Here is a 20231-nt window from a genome sequence, read left to right on the forward strand (position 1 = left end):
AAACTTAAGCATTTAAAGGCGATTCGCACTGATTTGAAATTATAATGTGTATGCATCTCAATGATCGCAAATCTTACGCTATGTGTATTTGTTGTAGAATAGTTTACAACATTTCGATAAGCACTACCAAACGTAATAAATACATACACATTTGCATGTATAAATCTAACTGTTATTGTTTTTTTTTTTTTTTTGTTTGTTTTTTGTTTTTTTTTTGTTTTTGTTCGATTTGTAACCTTTGGTATCAATTAAAAGCATTATGCCTATTTGCAGTCCTACGATTTTCACAAAGTCGCGCGCAACAAACATTTGAACCGAGCGCCAAAGTTAGAAACATTTTAACTGTAGTTATGCTATACCTAGTCAATGTTTTCATCGTTCAATGTCAACATTTATATTGCTATTTAAGCTGATCTCCATGGATTCGTATTCACTTAATTCAATTAAATACAGAACAATGCAATTGAAGACATGACAGCAGTGTGCAACAATGCAACAATGGTTTCCAGCGAGACTTTAAAATACTTGTTTTGGTCTTTTGTTTTTGTGTTTTTTGGTGGGGTCGTCTTCTTGTCGAAAATAAGTTAATCCTGTGGTTGGGATCTGAGCTGACTTCACCTTATCTATGCACTTAAGTACACACACAATGGGAACTGTTTGCCATATTTGCAGCAGCTTAATTCATGAGCTCAATCAAAGACACTAGATGAATTCTGCATCGTTAGCCAAAATATTCATTTATATTACACTATAAGTAAGTATTTTAACAATCGTACCGTATATAAGGAATTTTCACAATAATCAATAGCAATAAGCTTAAAAAAAAAACTGAAAAAACAGATGAAGAAGAAGAAGAAGAAGACCTTATAGTTCAAATAGTATTTTTTAACCAGTCAAACATTTGCTCGTTTAGTTCTTATAAAGTATAAATAAAATGCAAATTGTTTAACTTCTAGTGTCTTTGCTTGAATGCACAATTTTTTTGTTGCTGATGTTTTTGTGTATTATTTTATTTATTCTTTGGATTTTTTTTTTTGTTTTTTTTTTTGTATTGCATTGTCACTTAACTGACTGCACTCTGTCTAGTCAACATAATTCACTAGTAGTTTGCAAGAGTTAACACTTTGTCATTGCCTTGTTAATGAAGATAAGCATATTTGTACATATAAATGTACATTTAGGTTATATTTTGAATGTAACCTGCACGTGGCACAAAAACTCCATCTGTATAATTGTGGGCGCCAACTATTTGGAATAGTTGTCAATCAACGACATACATATAATTTTCTTCTTTTTTTTTGTAACTTTAAATATCTGTGAATGTTTGCTTTGCTTTTTGTTTTCAGTATTCTGGATTTGTTTTGCTATTTAGATTCCGCAGAACTAAGTACATATTCTCTCTCTCTCTCTCTCTCTCTCTCTCTCTCTCTCTCTCTCTCTCTCTCTCTCTCTCTAGCTATCTCTCTGCATCCGAATAAGATTGATTTGGTGTCTAACATACATTGTTGAGCATAGAGAAAGTAATTTTACTCAAACATGCTCATCGATGAAGTTGGCACCACTTCCAGCAGCAGCTGAAAGAACAGTGTCACCTTATCTGCAAAAACACAAAAGAAGGAAAAAAGAAAAATATAGTATCTATATATATATATATATATATATATGTATATGAAGTATCTGTTGCAATTCAGTCTACTCACTCATAAAGCGAGGCGTCATCCCCAGTTTGACGAAGGGCACATAAAATATGAGGCCCGCAAAGATGAAGAGCAATGCATACAAGTATTCAATGCGAGGCGTCTCAATGATGGGCGCTGCAACGAGATACACGGATATGACCAAGACCACAACGGGAATGATAATTGGCACTTTGTATGGCCGTGGATGGTTGGGTTTGGTGTAGCGCATCACGATAAGTGCCAGCATCGCGCCACCATAGAATATCCACGCGGTGAAGCTGAAGAAATCAATCAGCGAATCAATTGTGCCATGCAGCACCATTGCTGAGGCAATTAGCGACTGTTGAAAGACAAATGGGGCATAATTAATTGGATACAATTAGTTAGTAAGGTTTCAAATCAAAATTCTTCAACATTTTGAAGCTGCTCGTTGCTCGTCAACAGCGACTATGCGTTTTCAAAATGATCCTTTCAAATAGGTTATAGTGAACAAAATATGAATCATCTAGTCAAGCAGATACCCTGTAAAATAGGTATAATTCTCACTGAATTCTTTTTTACAGAAGTTCCACATTAGTTTTTTTCTTATTAGTTTCGTCTTTTTAAAAACATATTTCTTAATATTGAAAACATTTCTAAAAAATAGAAAAACAAACACTTCTGCATTTTTAAGACATTTATTTTGAATATTTCGAAATTCTTTCTATAATGAACATAATTCTAATTTTTAAGGCGATTTTCACTTTAAGATGATTTTCTAAATAGCAAGGCGATTTTTTTCTGAGTGTAAATTCATTGTTTTTTTTTATAGCAGAAACTGACAATATTTCATAAAAATAGAAATGCAAAATGCAGAAAATAATAATGAAATTGGCTTTCTCGGCTGCTATGTTTGACTTTAGCTGTTGCCTGCTTTAAATAACTTTTTTGATCATGGATATGGACTTATACAGCATTTTCAGTTAGCACCAACTTGAACTTATATTATGTGTACTTGCACTATTTATATGGCCATGACTGTAGGTGTGTGTGTGTGTCTATTGTATTCTGAGCACTTACGTGGAATATGAGGCCAGGAGCCGGAGTCAGGCGACGCACATGTACATAGGACAAAATGTCGAGCAGATGTCCCTCTCGACTAGCTGCAAAGCAAAGACTACAGTAGACAGAAAGGTTTAGAAATAATACACACATAAAAATGACGAAGAGGGAAGAAGGTAAAGTTGGGGAGAAAGAGAGAGGGAGAAAGTGTGTGAGAGAGAGAGAGAGAAAGGGAGAGGGAGAAAGGAAAGAGATATAGAAGGCTGGAATATGTAACGTACCGTCCTGCGGCAAAGAGCGTACCGTTAGCACTACCAAATGTACTGATAGTGACGCTCAGTGGCATTAGCCAGGCGAGGACGCCCAGGATGCGATTGCCAAAGGTGACAGCGACCGCCTCAGACTCAATCATCTCCTGCGCGGACATTGCCGCCAGATACGATATATTGATGAGTGCATAGCACAGCGTCACCAGCGGTATGCCAATCATAATTGAGCGCGGCAAATTCTTGCTGGGATTCTTAATCTCCTCGGTGACATAGTTGAGATTGTTCCAGCCATCGTATGCCCAGAGGCCAGTGTAAAATGCTGTCGCAATCGCGCCAATGCTTGGCATCGGCCCAGTAAATGCATTCGACAGATGCTGCGTACTTCCCTGGCAGAGCTTCCAAATGCCGCCGCATATAACAATGACGACGGCAACCAATTTGGCCGCCGTGAATATATTCTGCACGGCCATGCCCAAATTGACGCTGTAGCAATTCACAAACAATATCATTACTGTGAAAACAGAAACAAAAACAGTAAAAAAGAAAAAAAATAAAAAGAAAAAAAAGAAAAAAGAAAAAACGAAAAACGAAAAAACAAAAGGATAGAAAGGATAGAAAAAAATGAACCAAAATTAGTTTTGTTTTCGTGCTGGGCAAGAATTGAATGGGTATCGCTTACCAATTGCGACCAGTGCAACCATTTTGACAACACCCCTGGGTGGATCGCATTCCGTCACAAAGGCCTCAACCGCATACTGTGCAAATGATAAGCATATTATAGCCATTTGAGATGGCTTCAACACCAATGTCGATACCCATGAGAATAGAAACGCCGGCGCCGGTCCATAAGCGTCCATAAAGTACGCCCATTCCGCACCAGACGAGGTGTTCATTGTGCCAAGTTCAGCGTATGCCAGAGCGCCTACAATTGAACACAACATTTTAAATTATTTATACAAAATTAATAAAAATAAAAAAATGAATATATTTTGTTTTAATGGGATTCTTAATGGGTATCACAAAGATGAGCAATAGTCCGAAGTGAACATATCCGACTTTTCTAGAACTAAACACTTTGAGATTATAAGATTTACCCCATTCACTCGTAATCGTATTAATTTACATTTTTAATGTTTGTTTTGTTTTGTGTTTGCTGACCTACATATATAATAAATACCATAACTTCATATGCTTTGAAGTGAGTCATAGTCAATGCACTGGAAATGTCGTTATTTTATTTCATATTCCCCGAACATATTTAGGATGATAGCTGGATAGAGGCACCAGGTTTTGGACAATGATTTGGGCAAATAATAATAACAGACTTAGAAGACTCATCAGTGACGGAATCTGCCCGAATTCTAAATGCTAACTTGCGAAAAATAAGATGTATTATCCTAGGGAAACATGTCTTAATCAATCCGAGAAAAGTTCTTGAATTCGTGCTTGAAGAGCTGTTAGCTCAGAGGTAGACACAATAGCAATAATAATAATAATAATTTTCTTGATCTGCTAAAAAAATATGAAAATTATTCGAGAAGCTCGTTAAAATGCGTAAATAGGCTGTGGCCAAGTCGAGCACTCCCGACTAAAGCCCTTGAACTTGATTCATTTTTTTATGATATAATCAGCAATTCGAAATACGCGTCATAAATATCTTGTTTATTGTTTTGTTTACCGGATTATACAGAGATATAAACTATGAAGGTGGAAATAATGACTGTCTTTGTCTCGTCTAGAACCCTCTGACTTGATTTATTCGTGCGCCTGATAAACTTGATCGGAATGCATTTAGTTCTTGATAACTGTAATATGTTAATGATGACAATGAGTGATGATGTACTTACCCAACAATGAGAGGACGCCACAGGCAAGCCAAATTACGAAGCTAACTCCAACGGAACCGGTGCGAACCAGTAAACCAGAGGGTGACACAAATATTCCAGACCCTGAAAATAGTGCAAGATCCACACTTGATCAAATCCATTGAAAACCATTACCAATATGAATGTGAATGAGATGAGATGAGTAAGTGGCATAGGCATTTTTAAAAGACAGCAGCTGCTTTGCTTTTCATCGCTTTGCGCTGCTGTGGTTGCCCTTTTGCGTCAGCAATATGTATTTATACATATATATGTGTGTGTGTGTGTGTATATATATATACATATGTATATGTATTGATTCGTCGCAGACTTCCGGCTGTCCGGAAGCTTTGAACCCACGCATCAGCGTGAAACGTCATCAGCTGAAAGCTTTTTTGCACAGGCCACACGAGTGTGTCCATTAAAAGCTTCACAGCCGCTTTCACTTAAAAGCTGAATAATAGTACCAATAAGATACGTACTTGCGTACATAAATATATATGTATATATATATATACATACATACATTCAGTTGCGTGGTCTGAGCGGGGGAGAGCTGGGTGCGTCTGGTTAAGTTTAAGGATTGCGTGCTGAACTTCAAGATTGCGTGAGCCAAACAACGACAACGTCTAAGGTCAAATGTGCAGATGGATTCATATTTAGTTTAAAACTCATGCTGTATATATACATACATACATACTTATATACATGTGACGTGTATGCACGGGTCATATAATATTTGAGTTTGATTGCTATCCAAACAAATAAAGATTGCGGCAAGTGTTCATCAGAAATAAGTTTATTGATATAAAAAAAAAAAAAAACACGTAAGAATACTCTAGCAGAAAGATATTCGACTTAAAGATACTCTGTCCAACTTCTGAATAGATCTAACACACATACATATACCATTTAGGTACTTTCTAAAGTCGAAGCTTTGCAATTTTGCAGATAAACTAAAAACTGGTTTTTCTTCGAAAATAATGTGTGGATTATTCAATTATTGGAAGGTGCTAACAAGGCCTAAGCCAACCCATAAAGAAATTTTTGTGTTCCATCGAAAACAAAATAATTTAAGTTGTCACTATTTTGGGTGATAAATTAACACAATTTTTCGTGAAATATTATCTATATGTATACATTAACTTATCTCTTTTGTGCTGTGAGATATATATTTGTGTGATAAATATTGTTAACAAATTACAAATATTTACAGTTGGCCTTAGTTAACATTTTCCTTTCTGTGAATTTAACTGTGGATCATTTATTCCATGAGATCAACGAGACGAAACAAATATATATATATATATATATATATATATATATATATGTATATTCAATCTTTTGAGTACTTAAAAACTTGTTTAAGTTAGTCGATGTGTGAGATCTTGTTAGGCTCTCAGATAGGCTACATACATATATTAAGTATACGTCACGTACACTGTGCTAAATGCTTTTCTAAAGATCATTCAAAACATATTTTTATATCCGCTTTTGTCCATAGAAAGTGGGACGCAGTTAAGATGAAGCACAAGCATTGCCAAAAAAGCTTAGCTTAGGGTATTTACTGGTCGTAAATACTATCAGCCGACTGCAGACTATTTTTGACATAAACATGGACCTAATTTTGTTGGCTTTCACATCAATATTTGTAAGATTATATTGGATTATAGAAGTTGAAGCAACGTTCAGAAATTTCGCATGTTCGGATATATGCGACAACTGCCGACATATACAGAAATATATAGAGAAATATACGGTACAAATGTTTCTAAATTTATGCACTGATATATGTATTTTTTCCTTTTTTTGGGGCAAACGTGCCTCCAGAAAGCTCAAGAAAGAAAATGTGACGATGATTTTGCTCAGCGCAATCGGGAATTACAAAAACAATTTCTTGACGCAATTCTAGATGGCCGAAATGCGATTTGTGTGTCACACTCGTCGCTCGTTGCTTTTTCGCATATGCACACCCAACATACCCTGTAAAATTTGTGGTACTTTGCAAGGAGTATTCAGTGCTTAGTCGTTGATATATTAAATTGATATACCTATAAAAAAAATTGTACTTACCTATCATAGTTCCGACAATTAAAGCCACCCCACTGAAGAGGCCCAACCTAAAGAACAAAAACAAAGAGAAAGAAAAGATTTAATAGTTTGATAAAGAAAGGGTAATTTGCTAAGGTCTATTAAAAGCAATATTTATAGATCGATTAGAGCGTTTCGGTTATATGACAGTTATTTTCGATAAGGACCATATTGATAAATATCAATAATCAAAACATTTTTATAAGGATTTTTAGCAGGATTGTGGTAAATGTATATATAACTCCGATTCTTACCTTCTCTCGAGGTGAACAGTGTCGTTCTGCGTTGAGCCATTCCTCTCCAACGGCTTCCGCATCCGCCCGGTCCCTGATGAGTCGGTCTCTGTCGCTTCGGGCCCTTCTGTCCCAAGAGACCCATTGGCACACATTGTCCCATTGCTCGTTGCTTTTGTTGGCACATTATGTCCTACACGGTATCATTTAAGAGTCGCACGTGGCAAATCACAGAACAAAATGCAATCACAGATTAGTTCAAACAATAACAAAATCAAAAAAATTCTCGTTACAACAAAAATTATCAAAAAAAAAAAAAAAAAAAAAAAAAAGCACACACACTGTTTAAAGATAGGGATATCATCGGCGACTAGCTAAATTAGTGTCTTTTTCAAACAGATAAACAAAATTTCTGCACAGTGTGGCTATTTTCGATACACATACGTACATACATATGTACACACACACGTACATACATACATATGTACATAGACATGTATTAGGCACATTTTTGGTTTTTAGCCTTGGCTAACGAATGCCTTACGCATTGGGCGGTATCATCATCAATAGCGGCACCCACTAACATATATATACACACACACACACACACACGCAGGCATAGACACAAACGCACACACACACACACACACAGAAGATACCCACACACACAGAGAGAGAGAGAGAGAGAGATACATTAACCCACCTCTATTATCTGCTGTATTATTTTTGCATGCGTTTTTTTGCAAGCAAAATAGTTGTGATATTTTATCGCGCATGGCATGGACGGATAAAAAATAGCCAAAATTATTTCGCCGCGAATTTCAACTCCCAGCGAAGAACGAATACAACGGAACGAAAAGCGAATCTGTATCAGAAGTTGAATGCTGCTGAAGCGGCAAAAGCGCGTGCTCAATGGGCGATTAATCGATGGCAACTGTTGGAACAGCTTGCTGGCGCCCCATCAAATACCGTTGATAAGCTAACGATGCGAGCCGAAGGCAAAAAGTCCGAATGCCGAATGGCAAGATGCTGCTGAGCAAAGATCTAGGCTCTCTCTCTCTCTCTCGCTCTCTCTTTGTCGGTCGGGCTCGCCGAGCTGGTGCTGTGCGCCGTCGGGCCCTGTGTACGTGATACGAATGCCGGCTAAAATTTGGTATATGTATGTGTGTGTGTGTGTGTGTAGTTTTCGTCGCGCTATATTTACGACTCGTGAATTCCGAGTCCTCGTTCGTTAATTTATTTCATTTTTCGGCTAAAATCAGAAAATGTTTTGAGATTTTCGGCTTTTCTTGACTTTGCCGTTCGCCTTTGCAACTTGTTATAGATTTTTATAGCGCTGCTGCTGCTTGGCTGCCGCTACTGTAGAATATTATGCAGACACAAATTTAATGAAATTTAGTGAAGCGAAGGTGAACATATTTCTCACAATATATTTATTTAATTCTCTGTCTCTGCCTCTGTATGCCGCCTCTATTTATAACAGTTGTTTTTTGGCAATATGTACATGTATGAGTATCTATGTAAATATGTTGAACACCATCGGAATTAAATGTATTTTTTTTAGTTGGTGGCCTTATCGTCATGTGTCCATTTTATTGTTGTTTCCTTTGTCTGTCTACGATGTTAGAGTTTCTATAGTCGCCTCGCCTAGTTCGTCGCTCAATCAAAACTGCAGCAGCAGGCAGCAGGCAGTGGCATGTAAAGCATGGACCCGAACTCTGAGTTTTCCAATTAGCAAATTTCCCACTCTCTCTCCCACTATCTCTCTCTCTCTCTCTCTCTCTCTCACTCTGTCCAATGAATGGGGCATCAAGTACCTTAAATGATTTTCATCTTATGTGTATCCCAATTGTCTGCATATTAATAGAGACATTCCCCCAGTTAATGGTCATGTGTTGCCGTTACTTAGTCCATCGATTATCGTTGATACGTCACAGAATTTGAGCACTCGATAAAGTATCTTGAACTTTGCACCTCGCTTGCTAGTTGCCAACAATGTGGCATGTTCTACTGAGAGATGTGCTTCACAGATCAATGTTCTTCTATTGATGATGACCCAATTGTAGCTTTGGACCGTATTTTGCTCAACAACAGAACAGAAAATTACTGAATCTGTCTCACTCCTCTGTGTAGCTACGGACGAGAGTATATCTATACTCCCTCACATGTATATATATATATATATATATAATAAATAACAAAAGTTTACAAACATATATATATATGTATTTATGTACACAGACATACATAATATATGCGCAGCAACTAATTCAAATATAAGCATAGGAAAGCGAATTTTTGTGTATTATTGTAAATATTATTATATACCTTCTATACAAGCTGAATATAAGCAAGGCAAACAATTCAATTCTGCAAGTGTACTTAACGAGCAATTAAATATCTACGGATAATCAACTTAGCCATAGTACATATAAACTGTCAACGAGCAATTAAATATCTACGGATAATCAACTTAGCCATCTATCTACGAGATATTACATATAAACTGTCAATAAAGATTCATTTTTTTTTCTTTTTATGGATCCCTTATCCTGCGTGTACAAAATGGCGGAATTTTTATATATTTACTTTCGCTCCGTTATATAAGCTCCCACCCAATCCTGAGAGAATCGATTATTAATATATATCTTTGGTGAATCTTTGATTAACTTAAATGGAAATATATTAATGACTTTTTCTTCATGTTTAAGTTGCACTTTTTTCAGGTTTTTTTTCAGTTTTTTTTCAAACTGATCAGCTTAGAGATGAATCAGCATAGCCGCTGACCTCAATACAGTACAGGGTAGCTCATAGTCGCGTCCTCTCGTCTTATTTCTCTGTCGATATTCATTGTCAATGTTTCTGTCATAAAAGTCACGCGGAATTTATACAACACTCTTTTGACGTATGAACAACACTAATACTTTTCCCAAGTGTTACTTATACAGTGTTAGATATTGGCTTCAACGCGAAAAGGATGGGAAAAGCCGAAGACTACGTCGAAATTAAAAAAATATATATTTATTTAAGTCGGCTGCATTGATGGAGACAATCTCGATGAGATAAACAGTAAACAAATATGAATATTAATAGAAATACTAAATTCACGCAGTTTTATCTACGGGATTGAAAACAAAAACAAAATAATAAAAAACTGGGAAGAAAAACGACGACTTTTTTTTTCATTTTTATAAGAAATGTTCTTTTAGCACCTAAACATGCTAGAATTTAGCGAATGATCCCTAAGACAAAAACTGTCACGAATGAAGAGAAGAAAGCCGATCTTTTTTTAAACTAATTTTAAAAGGAAATTTTCTTTTAGCACCTAAGTCAGATTTTTTTTTTAATTCTCGAAATAAAGCAATTTTTTTATGTGAAAAGAGTTGATTTCAAATTGGCTTTCGTCTTTTTCTTTCATAAAAATTGACGTTTTTTTCCAATGGCATTGCCAGATAGGTGATCCTATCTAAAATCAGCACAACTTCATCAACGAGCGGCACAGTGGCAGACGATCTGATTCGCACGTAGACATAAAGACAAATAGACAGTGGGAGAGGTATGTGTGTGTGTGTGTGTGTATGTGTGTATATATGTGCATGCATAGATGTATAGCTACGAGTGTGTGTATGTGTGACGCTGGTTAGTCGGTCACACGATCGGTTGTTTTTTGTTCTTTCGTTAATTATTTAAGCAACTCAACTAGCGAAATAAGTAATTTTCCGACTGCGCAATGCTCTGTACTGAGTCTGAAAACGTTGAGATGTTTGCGTGATCCTTAAACTGAAATATATATATATATATAAATATATATTTACACACATATCCTTTTTTAGCAAAGATTTTTGTTTTTTGTTCGAATTTACAGGTGAGTGCATATACCCTTTATTCACATTTGGCAAGTAAACTGCTGGAGTTATGCAGATGTACACACACACAGACACACATACATACATAACAGTTTTTACTGGACATTGGACAGCGGCTGACTTTGTTTTGGTGTTTGGTGCTTGTCATTAAGTACTGGTATTAACAAACCTAATATTTATGCGAAACTGAGCTCCTCTCTCTCTCTCTCTCCCTCTCGCTTTCCCTCTCTCTTTCTCTCTGCCTACCTCCAGTTCCCCTCCACTTTCCATGCTGTGACGCAAAAAATCGCACTTGGCGTCGACTGCGAGCGTTAGCGTCAACGCCAACGTCGCGACGTCGGCAGTGACAGCGACAGCGACAAAAACGAACGGAACGGCGTCTTCATCAAATGACTAATAATCACGCGCTGACCGCTGCTTTTATCTTCTTCTTTTTTTTTTTTTTTGGTTTTTATTTGTGTTTTTCTAATGCAAATGAAAATTTCAAATATGAAAGGCATTGTGAGATGGGTTAGGACTGCTAAGCGGACGCGGGGCACTATTATTGGCATGTGTCCAAATTAAAATAAATGCTTTTTTTTTTTTGTGTAATTGTTTCTACATTTTTTAGATTTACTATGTGTTGGTGGCCCATTAAACTTCAAGTCGAGAGCGCAGAGAGGGTGAAAATTACCTTTATCTGTGGCACAAAGTATGTACTTAAAAACAAAAACAAAAAGAAGAAGACAAACCGTATGCATGTATGTATGTACATTTGAGTATGTATGTGTACATCATGGTTGCATGCACAAGCGTGTCAATTTAATATACAATGTATGTGCAAATGTGTCAGTCATGATGTATGTGCACGTGTGCTTGTTTGTACATCAGTGTTGACAAACTTTAATGAGCGAAAATAGCTGTTAATTGATATTTGTATCAAAACAAATAGCATAATAAAGAAAACAATAACAAAAACAATCTCAACTGATTTTAATATTGACTAAAAACAAGGTTTATGCCACGCTTTGCTTGATTGTTTATTTTCTGTTTGTCGCATTACGCATTAAAACATTTGATCATTCGCTAGAAAAAGCTAAATTGGCATCACTAATTTATGCATGTAAAAACGGAAACGGAAACGGAAACGGGAAACGGAAAAGTTTTAAGCTGGTTTTAAGCACGCCTCTTTATCACATTTAAATTGATATCGCAAAGGAAACGATGAAAACTATTGATTTGAATAGCCTATAGAGTTCTGAGTGGCCTGTAGGGAATATGATATGAAATATTATTGCTTTCTAGTCGATCCTTGGAGCCTCACTCAGACTGAGCGTAAGTATTTATTAGGATATTATCGGGCTGTTGTATTATTACAGAAATCCTATACCACATACAGATAAACGATATTTGAGTACAAGTATAAATTTGTATTTGTTACTCGGTCGGTTTCTATGCCTTCGTCTCGAATAGCCCTTGGCTCCGCTTTTTGATATTGGATACTGTCGAAATAATTTGTTCCTTAATTGAAATGTATCGTTTTCTGTTTATTTTGCATTTGCCTCTCGCAATTAACGAGAACTCGGCATTGTAACAAACTTGCACACACAGCTGCGCTCAAAATATTAGTATGTCTTGGAAATTGCTAAATAAAAAACAAAAACGTAGTTAAAAAGAATGTAGTTAAAAAATGTTGAAAACTGTGTTTGAACACAAGCAATAAATACTGAATACATACGTAAGCATTAAAAGGTGAAAAGAACAAAAATATTAAAGACTTTAAATGTATCACAAATGAGCCAATCAAAATTACAGTAGTGGAATAATAGTGACGCATTCTCAGCAAAACTACGTTTCGTATGTGAAAAAATAATAGTATTTGAAATCATTGCCAGATGAGAAACCAATCAGTTGTTGCCTTACAGCTTGAATTGAATTTTTCTTTATATTGCAAAAAAAGAAGCCATATTTTTATATGAGCCATATAATATAGCAGCATTTCAATTATTTTGACCGCAACTGTACATGCATGTGTGTGTGTGTGTGTGTACCGCTAGTGCAGCAATTGCAAAGTCAATGTCAAGTTTGCTCAGCAGGATGTCGAGTGGGGGGGGAGGTGGGGGCGGGGGGTGGCTTATTGGTGTGGCTGTTATATGAGAAATGCAAATTGCTTACTGGCAATAAACTGCAGTTGCGTGTTTCTTTTGTTATTTTTTATTGTCTTATTGTCTTATTGCCTTTCTTCGTATGTCACCCTGCTTTTATTTTGATTGGAGCTCTTCTAGTTGAACCCGATTTGATTTTGCATCGATTTTTGAGATTCAAATTTATAGATTTGGCATTCTCAGATAAATGGCATTTTTTCCACAGTTCCACGAGAAAATCGATAAATATCAATATTCAATGAATATCTACAAGTCTGTGTCAATTAAATATTAATATGCGATTTATAAACAGGATTTATTTTTCACTTGTTCACCAACTCACCAAAGAACACGTGTTAAATTCCAGGTGCACAATTTCTATAGAGAACTTTTAAAGGTCGCTAGTTTTTTTTTTCGTCCCATTTAATTTTAACAATCATCAATAATTAACTGTACATCCACTTACAGTTATATACATATATAGTCATAACAAAGACTCGACATTTTACATATACATACATATGTCTGTCTGTGCAGCTGTATTTGCATACCCAGGCTCGAATATTTATTTGTGTATTGGTATTTGTAGTGCTGTCGATAGACGGACGGATTTGCTCGATTCAAAGCTTATTTCGTTTACCGTAATCTTGTCGGATTGTCAGCTTTGGGCACTTTTCGTCTTCTTTTGCATCCTGTTCTGCAAATCTTGCATTTTGTCTGTTTGACACATTTCATATCGTTATCGTTATCGTTATCGCCATCGCTATCGGTCTGGTCGTCATTATTTATATATATACACTTTTCTTTGTTTTATATTCTTTTTTTTTTTAATGTTTTTGCCGACGTGTCGGTGCGCCTTTCAATTTAACTCAATTGATTTTTATTTGGCTCGTGACGCACCAACTTCATAGCAAGCTCGCCGGTGCCCACACTGTCCCCCCCCCCCCCCCCCTCCACTAATTGATGATGATGATAATGATGCTGATGATGATGATGATGACGTTGACGCTAATGATCAGCCATAATAATTACAAAGCGATAAATTCATTTGCTGAGCAATTCACAGTCCAGCTGCTGAGATCCAAAGACACTCGTAAATTGAAAATTCTAGCTGTGTGACTGCAAAATACAGAAAACAGAGAAAAGAAAAAAAAAATAGAAAAGCCAATTTCGTCGCTTAATTTATTAAGAAATTTACATTTGAAAAGCAACACATAACCTGTTATCCCTCAGCAAAAAAAAAAAAGAAGAAAAAGAGAACTGGTAATGTTTTTTTTTTTTTTTTTGTCCAACAGCAGCTAAGAAAAGTTATCGTTTGCCTAACTCGAGTGAATTAAACAAATTTGTATTTTATATTTCGTATTTCGGGACGCACGCGAATATTTTTGTGAAATTGTTTCTTCGTTGTTGCTGTTGTTTCTGTGCTGCCCAGCTATGAATAGAATACACAAGTCTGACACGAATCAACCGAAAAAATAAGACAGCGAGAGAGTCAGAGAGAGAACGAGAGAGAACGAGATTGAGAGATGGGGTGCTGGGTGGAGGGTTAACAGAATTGGGGTTGAGCCATCTGTCGGCAGGATGTTCAACTCAATTCTTGGTTGCGGTACAGCAACAGCACAGCAGATACTTAAATAGGCAGTGTATGTGTGTGTGTGTGTGTGTGTGTGTGTGTGTGTGTGTGTGTGTGTGTGCGTGTGTGTGTGTGTGTGTGTGTGTGTGCGTGTATAAAAGCGTCGAGGTTGTTGGGGGCATAAATTTTAGGGGCTCGTCGCAACAGCCTCGACTTTGTGCCCTTGTCCGAGGGACATATTGCCGCAGCATGCACACTTTTGGCTTAGGTCAGACATGGCAAGGCGAACACCCTACGATTTGTGGTCCTATCGCACTGCTGACAGCATCGAGCACACGAACAACATGTTGATGCATACATATATAAATCCATACAAATATATACGAATGCATTTATTTATATACATATTTATTTAATGTCAACTAACGTCAGTGGACACAAAAAAAAATACAACAAGTTAAAAAACAAGTTGATTAAATTATGTAGGAATTCTTAAAAATTAAAAAACAAATTAATAAAAATTAAAAACCTAATCAGACCACAAAATAGTTAGTGAAAAATGACACTTTCAATATTTATCTTAGGCAATTTAAATTTGTGTGTACATATTATATTTTTATATATTATATTTATATATATTATATTTATTTCTATTTTGTTCCATGGCTAAGTACATCAATGCTTTAGTTGTAATTTGTGTCTTTTGTTGTGACTTTTCATTCATTGAGAACAAAGTTGTTTAAGGTCTTCTTTTCACTTGATAATAAACATTTAATTTTCTGGCTACAGTTGCTACACGTGGCACACACACAAAAGCCTATATACATATATATATATATATATATATATATATAGACACTTTTAATCAGGGTAAGGACTCCTGGCCACCTGTTCTCTGCACACACAAAAAGGCATTAAAACCGGCTACCAGCAATACACACACACACACACACACAAATAATGAATAAAAATATATTCCACACATACACACACTCAGACACACACACACACACGTACAGAGTGACAGCATGGGCAGAGATTAAGCTAAAAAGCTTTCGCTTGGCGCATGCGCCTAATTGGATGTCCTTGCCATGACATCCTGACTGAAACTGAGACTGAGTCTGAGTTGAGTAGTCGTAAGCATGGCTAATAGCACGTCGCAGGCTGCTTTAGTGCTGCGCACTTTCACTGTCACATTGCCGCCGACGACCAGGAGCAGAAGCCACCCCAAAGTGTAGCCGAGCTGCTATCAGCCGAGCAGAGCAGAGCAGAGCAGAGCAGAGCAGAGCAGAGCAATGCGATGCCAGCCCGAAAGGATGCCACATTGCCTAAACAATATACTTGCCGGCTGCTGCCCTATTGCCTCCTCCTCCTCTCCTCTCCTCCTCTATCTCCGGCTTTTGTTTTGCACTGCGTTGTTGCTGCTACCAGTTAACCCTAGACAACAAAAAATAAAGGGTCGCTCCAAGGTCCTCGAGCTGCCTGAGTGCTCCACTGATGAGCAGAGTACTTCAAAACAGACAGACTTCAAAACTTAAGCTTGCCTTATATGAACATGCAAACAACTCATTAAAGAGGAAAGTATTATTTGGAAAAACAATTAGCTGAATGGTTGTTGTTTTTTTTTCTCGCTTGTTGTTTCAAATTATTGCAAGTCATTTAAGAAATAATATTACGATAAATATGCTCATAAATCAAACTGATTTGAGGAGCGTTCAAATACATAAACTAAAATAAACTAACTATTATTATTTGTTTGACAAACAAACACAAAATGATAAAGTGCTTGGCATTCAATATTCTATACCCTAACTATTTATCTATTTATTAGATGCGCATTTGATCATTTTTGTGTTTAAACTTTGAACCTACGTTCCTAATTTAAAATATTGGTTCCTTTCTCTTCTGTTCCCAACTTAAGGGTTGGTTCAAGCCGAAACTTCGATTCAAAAATGCAACCAACAACCCACATTTAAATGTATTATATTTCAATCCACTCTATGAAATCGGAGGAGCTTCCTTTAAACCTTTGCATTAATTTCCATATTTTTATGGAAGGGTTGGCTGAAGGATACTCAGAGCTATCCATTTGATTATATTTCTCTTTGTGGTTTTCTGACATCGACCTTGGCTTGTTGTTGGCTGCTGTGGCACCTGCTTATTTTCATTCAGTTGGTTGGCTTAGTTGAAAACAATGAACGGCAAATAGTTGTGGCTTATATAATGCGCATATTGGCTTACTCTACTCTGGTAATACGATGCCTGTGATTAAAAGCAGGCGACAGTAAACAGACCGCAAGCCACAAGCCACTAATTGCAAAAGTTTTTCAAAACAAGCGCAAAACGCAATAACAAGTGACAACCATCCAAATATTCTATATATATATATATGTATGTGTGTGTATGTATGGAGACATGCATATATATACAACGTGAAGTTTATCAATTTTGAGTTGAACTGTTAAAGCTGTTCATCAAACACATATCTCTAATAGAGATAAGTCAAGTTATTTTATCTCTACGCTGCTGTCAAAAATTAATACATAAATAATTTTAAAAAAAAATCGTACTTATAATATAAAAAAAGTCACAAGTAAAAAGTAAAGCCAATCAATATTTTTTAGCCCCTTTCACAATTTATTTATATAAAAATAGTTAAGGAGCAATGAAAACAGCTATCAACGTTATCTTAAAATTGCACACATTTGGACAAATTACGCCTTTGAAGATTGTCTGGAATAGAAGATGATCTTGAACAGCCATTTGCCAAACAGGGCGGCGCATTTTCAGAGATTTTTGAAAATAAATTTTAAAACGATCGACTTTTCGATCTTGTGGCAGGCACGTGGCAAACATTTAAATGCCATAAAAATACTGTTTAAATATTTAGTTGCGCAGACTTAACAACGAACACCAATCAATCAGTCAACCAGTCAACCAACCAGTCAATCAGTCAGTCAATCAGTCAGTCAGTCAGCCAATCAGTCGAGCGAGAACAATTTGATATTCGCTGCGCAGTTGACAAATTCCTTCGTTGCCTTTTTGGGGTACAGTTGAAGCCAAACACTGAGACTGATGCCGCCAACAATGTTGCTGTGAACTGTTGCGTAACACGTTGCACAGCAAGTGGTTGGCTCTGAAATCACGGCTAAATGTACATGCATCTGTGCACCTCTGTACGTATGTCTGTATGTATGTTTGTGCATATGAACACACAAACATTCCGGCGTAGAAGCTAAAGCAATGTATAAGCACAATGCATTACAATTAACATTGCGAAAGACATACACACACATACATATTTGTTGTACATATATAAATGTGCACATTTGTACATAACATACATACATACATACATACACATACATACATACATATATACGTACATAAGTACACATTAGCTTATGTGCAATTTTAAATTCATGTTGTCGCCTTTGATGCTGGTACTTATAGCAGTTTCTGTGTATGTGTGTATGTGTGTATGTGTGTGTGTGTGTGTGTGTGTGGTAATATATATATTGTGGCAAGGGCACGGAAACAGTGACCCCGTTTTTTGGGTGTTGTTGCCACTGTTGCACGCATCGCGTGTCGCTTGCAATTGCATTAGGCTTAACCAAACAGCTGTTCCACAGGCACACACACACACACACACACCATTCGGCTTATGTACATGTGCATTATTTTATGTAGTACACACACACACACACACAGAGTTCACACACATACATTGTCAGACAGTCAATGCACGAACATTCGTCCGCCAAATATTTACCCGGTATTTTTTGTGGCGTATTTCGCGCATGCGCTCGATTAGCACTTTGACTCGGGCGTTTTGTGATTATCTCAGCCCATTTAGGGTTTTTACTTTACTTACTTATTTACTTGTATTTTCGTTATATTTATATTATAATTTGTTTGTGCACGCCTTTGCCCAGACAACAGCTTAACAGCTTAACAATGGATCAACTCAAACAAATATAGCTCATACGCACTGTTTGACTTCATTTATTTTTACTCATTTATTTTCTACTCTCTTTTGCAACTGCACTGTAAACTGTAAACTGTAACTGTAACTGTAACTGCACTTAGCACGCGACTAAAAAAAATATGCACACTAATTTGCAAGCAAGCAAACAAAAAAAAAGAAGATAATTGAGAGCCAAAGCCGAACTTGACTACAGTGACATCATATCAGTAGTGGTAGTTGAAGTAGTCGAAGTAGTTGTAGCAGAAGCAGTAGTTGTAGTAGTAAGAGTTCCACCCACACTCACCGTCGGCATAAATATGATTTGTGTTGCTTGGTTGGACATGCTGATACATGACTTGTTGCAGTGCACCACTTTCATGTCACTTTAAACACTACAAGAGAATGAAAGCGGACGCGTCTGGCTCTCAGTATTTATACATTAGGCGTCGCTGCGTCGGTTGCCTCTTCTGCCTCTGTTGCCTCCGTTGCCTCTGCTGCCTCTGCTGCCTCTGTTGCCACACTGTTGTGTCGCCACGTCGTACTACGAATAAACGATGTTTACACTCAACGACAAAATTAACGCCTACACTGTAATGTAACTGCGCAAATTACGTTTTGAAACGTTCAAGTTGCATCACATTTATGAATGCACATCGAATTCTGAAGTCATCTACTTTAATTGTAGTTGTTCAGTTTGTGCACTTAGACCGTATCTATTAATCAATAATACAATCACCATTAGAACCGTAAAATCCATTTGCTTAACTATAATTGACTCAAAGCATTCATGAAAAAGCTTTCATTGTAAATTTTATAAATAGATTAAATGAAATGTGTTAACATTAAAGTTAAATATGAATGTAACTAAAAAAAGACTCTTTTCACATATTCCAGATACCAATTTCGGCACAAACAAATCAAACTGTACAGTTTATAAACGTCTTATAAATCTCATGTATAAATAAATATATATTTTTAAATTGATTGGTGTCTGCATTTTATGCTTATAAGTATGCTAAATTTTATATACTTCTACTTGAACATATATATTGAATTAAGTGCATATATTGTTTTATGCTATTATCAGTATCGATTTTGCTGCACAGTGTTGGGCACTTGCTTCTGAGCAGCTTTTCCCAGTTACTTATTGCTCTTTTCCTCGGCGAGCTTTCGCCTGCCCTTCAAATCGAACTGCCAAACTGAGAGAGGCAAATAGCGAGCGAAAAAGGTGCGTAAAAAAGACACACACACATAGTCAGAGAGAGAGAGAGATAGAGAGAGATATGGAGAGGGAGAGAGAGAGAGAGAGTGTGAGTGTGAGAGAGAGAGAGAGGAGTCGTATCGTAAGCCAGCTACAATGGGGTTGATAATATGCACATTCAAGTAGCTGGAGGCGTGTTGCATCTCGGTTCTGAACACCATTTTAGCTTTTGCTAGCTGATCGACAGAACACTTTTACATACATAACTCAATACGAATGTATATATGTATCTGAACAATATGCATGGATGCAACTCATAAATACTT

General features: G+C 36.6%; 1 protein-coding gene across 3 annotated transcripts; it reads right to left on the minus strand.

The window, feature by feature from the left end:
• Positions 1–191: 191 nt before the first annotated feature.
• Positions 192–19111, minus strand: LOC6565132 (b(0,+)-type amino acid transporter 1). Of its 3 annotated transcripts, none has more exons than XM_001991633.2 (9): positions 19009–19111; positions 7197–7368; positions 6925–6971; positions 4837–4938; positions 3669–3911; positions 3002–3500; positions 2739–2835; positions 1701–2019; positions 192–1597 (listed from the first exon to the last, which is right to left on the minus strand). In XM_001991633.2, exons 1-9 carry the CDS (start codon positions 19055–19057, stop codon positions 1527–1529), a joined length of 1599 nt encoding a protein of 532 aa, XP_001991669.1. In that variant the 5' UTR covers positions 19058–19111; the 3' UTR covers positions 192–1526. The 3 variants fall into 3 exon arrangements, with proteins under 3 accessions (XP_001991669.1, XP_032593765.1, XP_043071863.1); XM_032737874.2 differs by lacking the exon at positions 19009–19111 and adding an exon at positions 7879–8415; XM_043215928.1 differs by lacking the exons at positions 192–1597; positions 1701–2019; positions 19009–19111 and adding an exon at positions 7879–8421 and having other exon boundaries at positions 2767–2821.
• Positions 19112–20231: the final 1120 nt, after the last annotated feature.

Source organism: Drosophila grimshawi, unplaced genomic scaffold (assembly GCF_018153295.1).
Source record: "Drosophila grimshawi isolate 15287-2541.00 unplaced genomic scaffold, ASM1815329v1 contig_848, whole genome shotgun sequence".
Taxonomy (NCBI): Eukaryota; Metazoa; Arthropoda; class Insecta; order Diptera; family Drosophilidae; genus Drosophila; species Drosophila grimshawi.

What these genes read in the sequence shown, in the direction of transcription:
- LOC6565132 (XM_032737874.2), bottom strand. Translation starts at nt 7,951, where the DNA reads ATGCGCGATAAAATATCACAACTATTTTGCTTGCAAAAAAACGCATGC. An exon ending in ACTGTTCACCTCGAGAGAAG is followed by an intron (nt 6,972 to 7,196) that starts GTAAGAATCGGA and finishes TTTGTTCTTTAG; the next exon opens with GTTGGGCCTCTTCAGTGGGG. An exon ending in AATTGTCGGAACTATGATAG is followed by an intron (nt 4,939 to 6,924) that starts GTAAGTACAATT and finishes CACTATTTTCAG; the next exon opens with GGTCTGGAATATTTGTGTCA.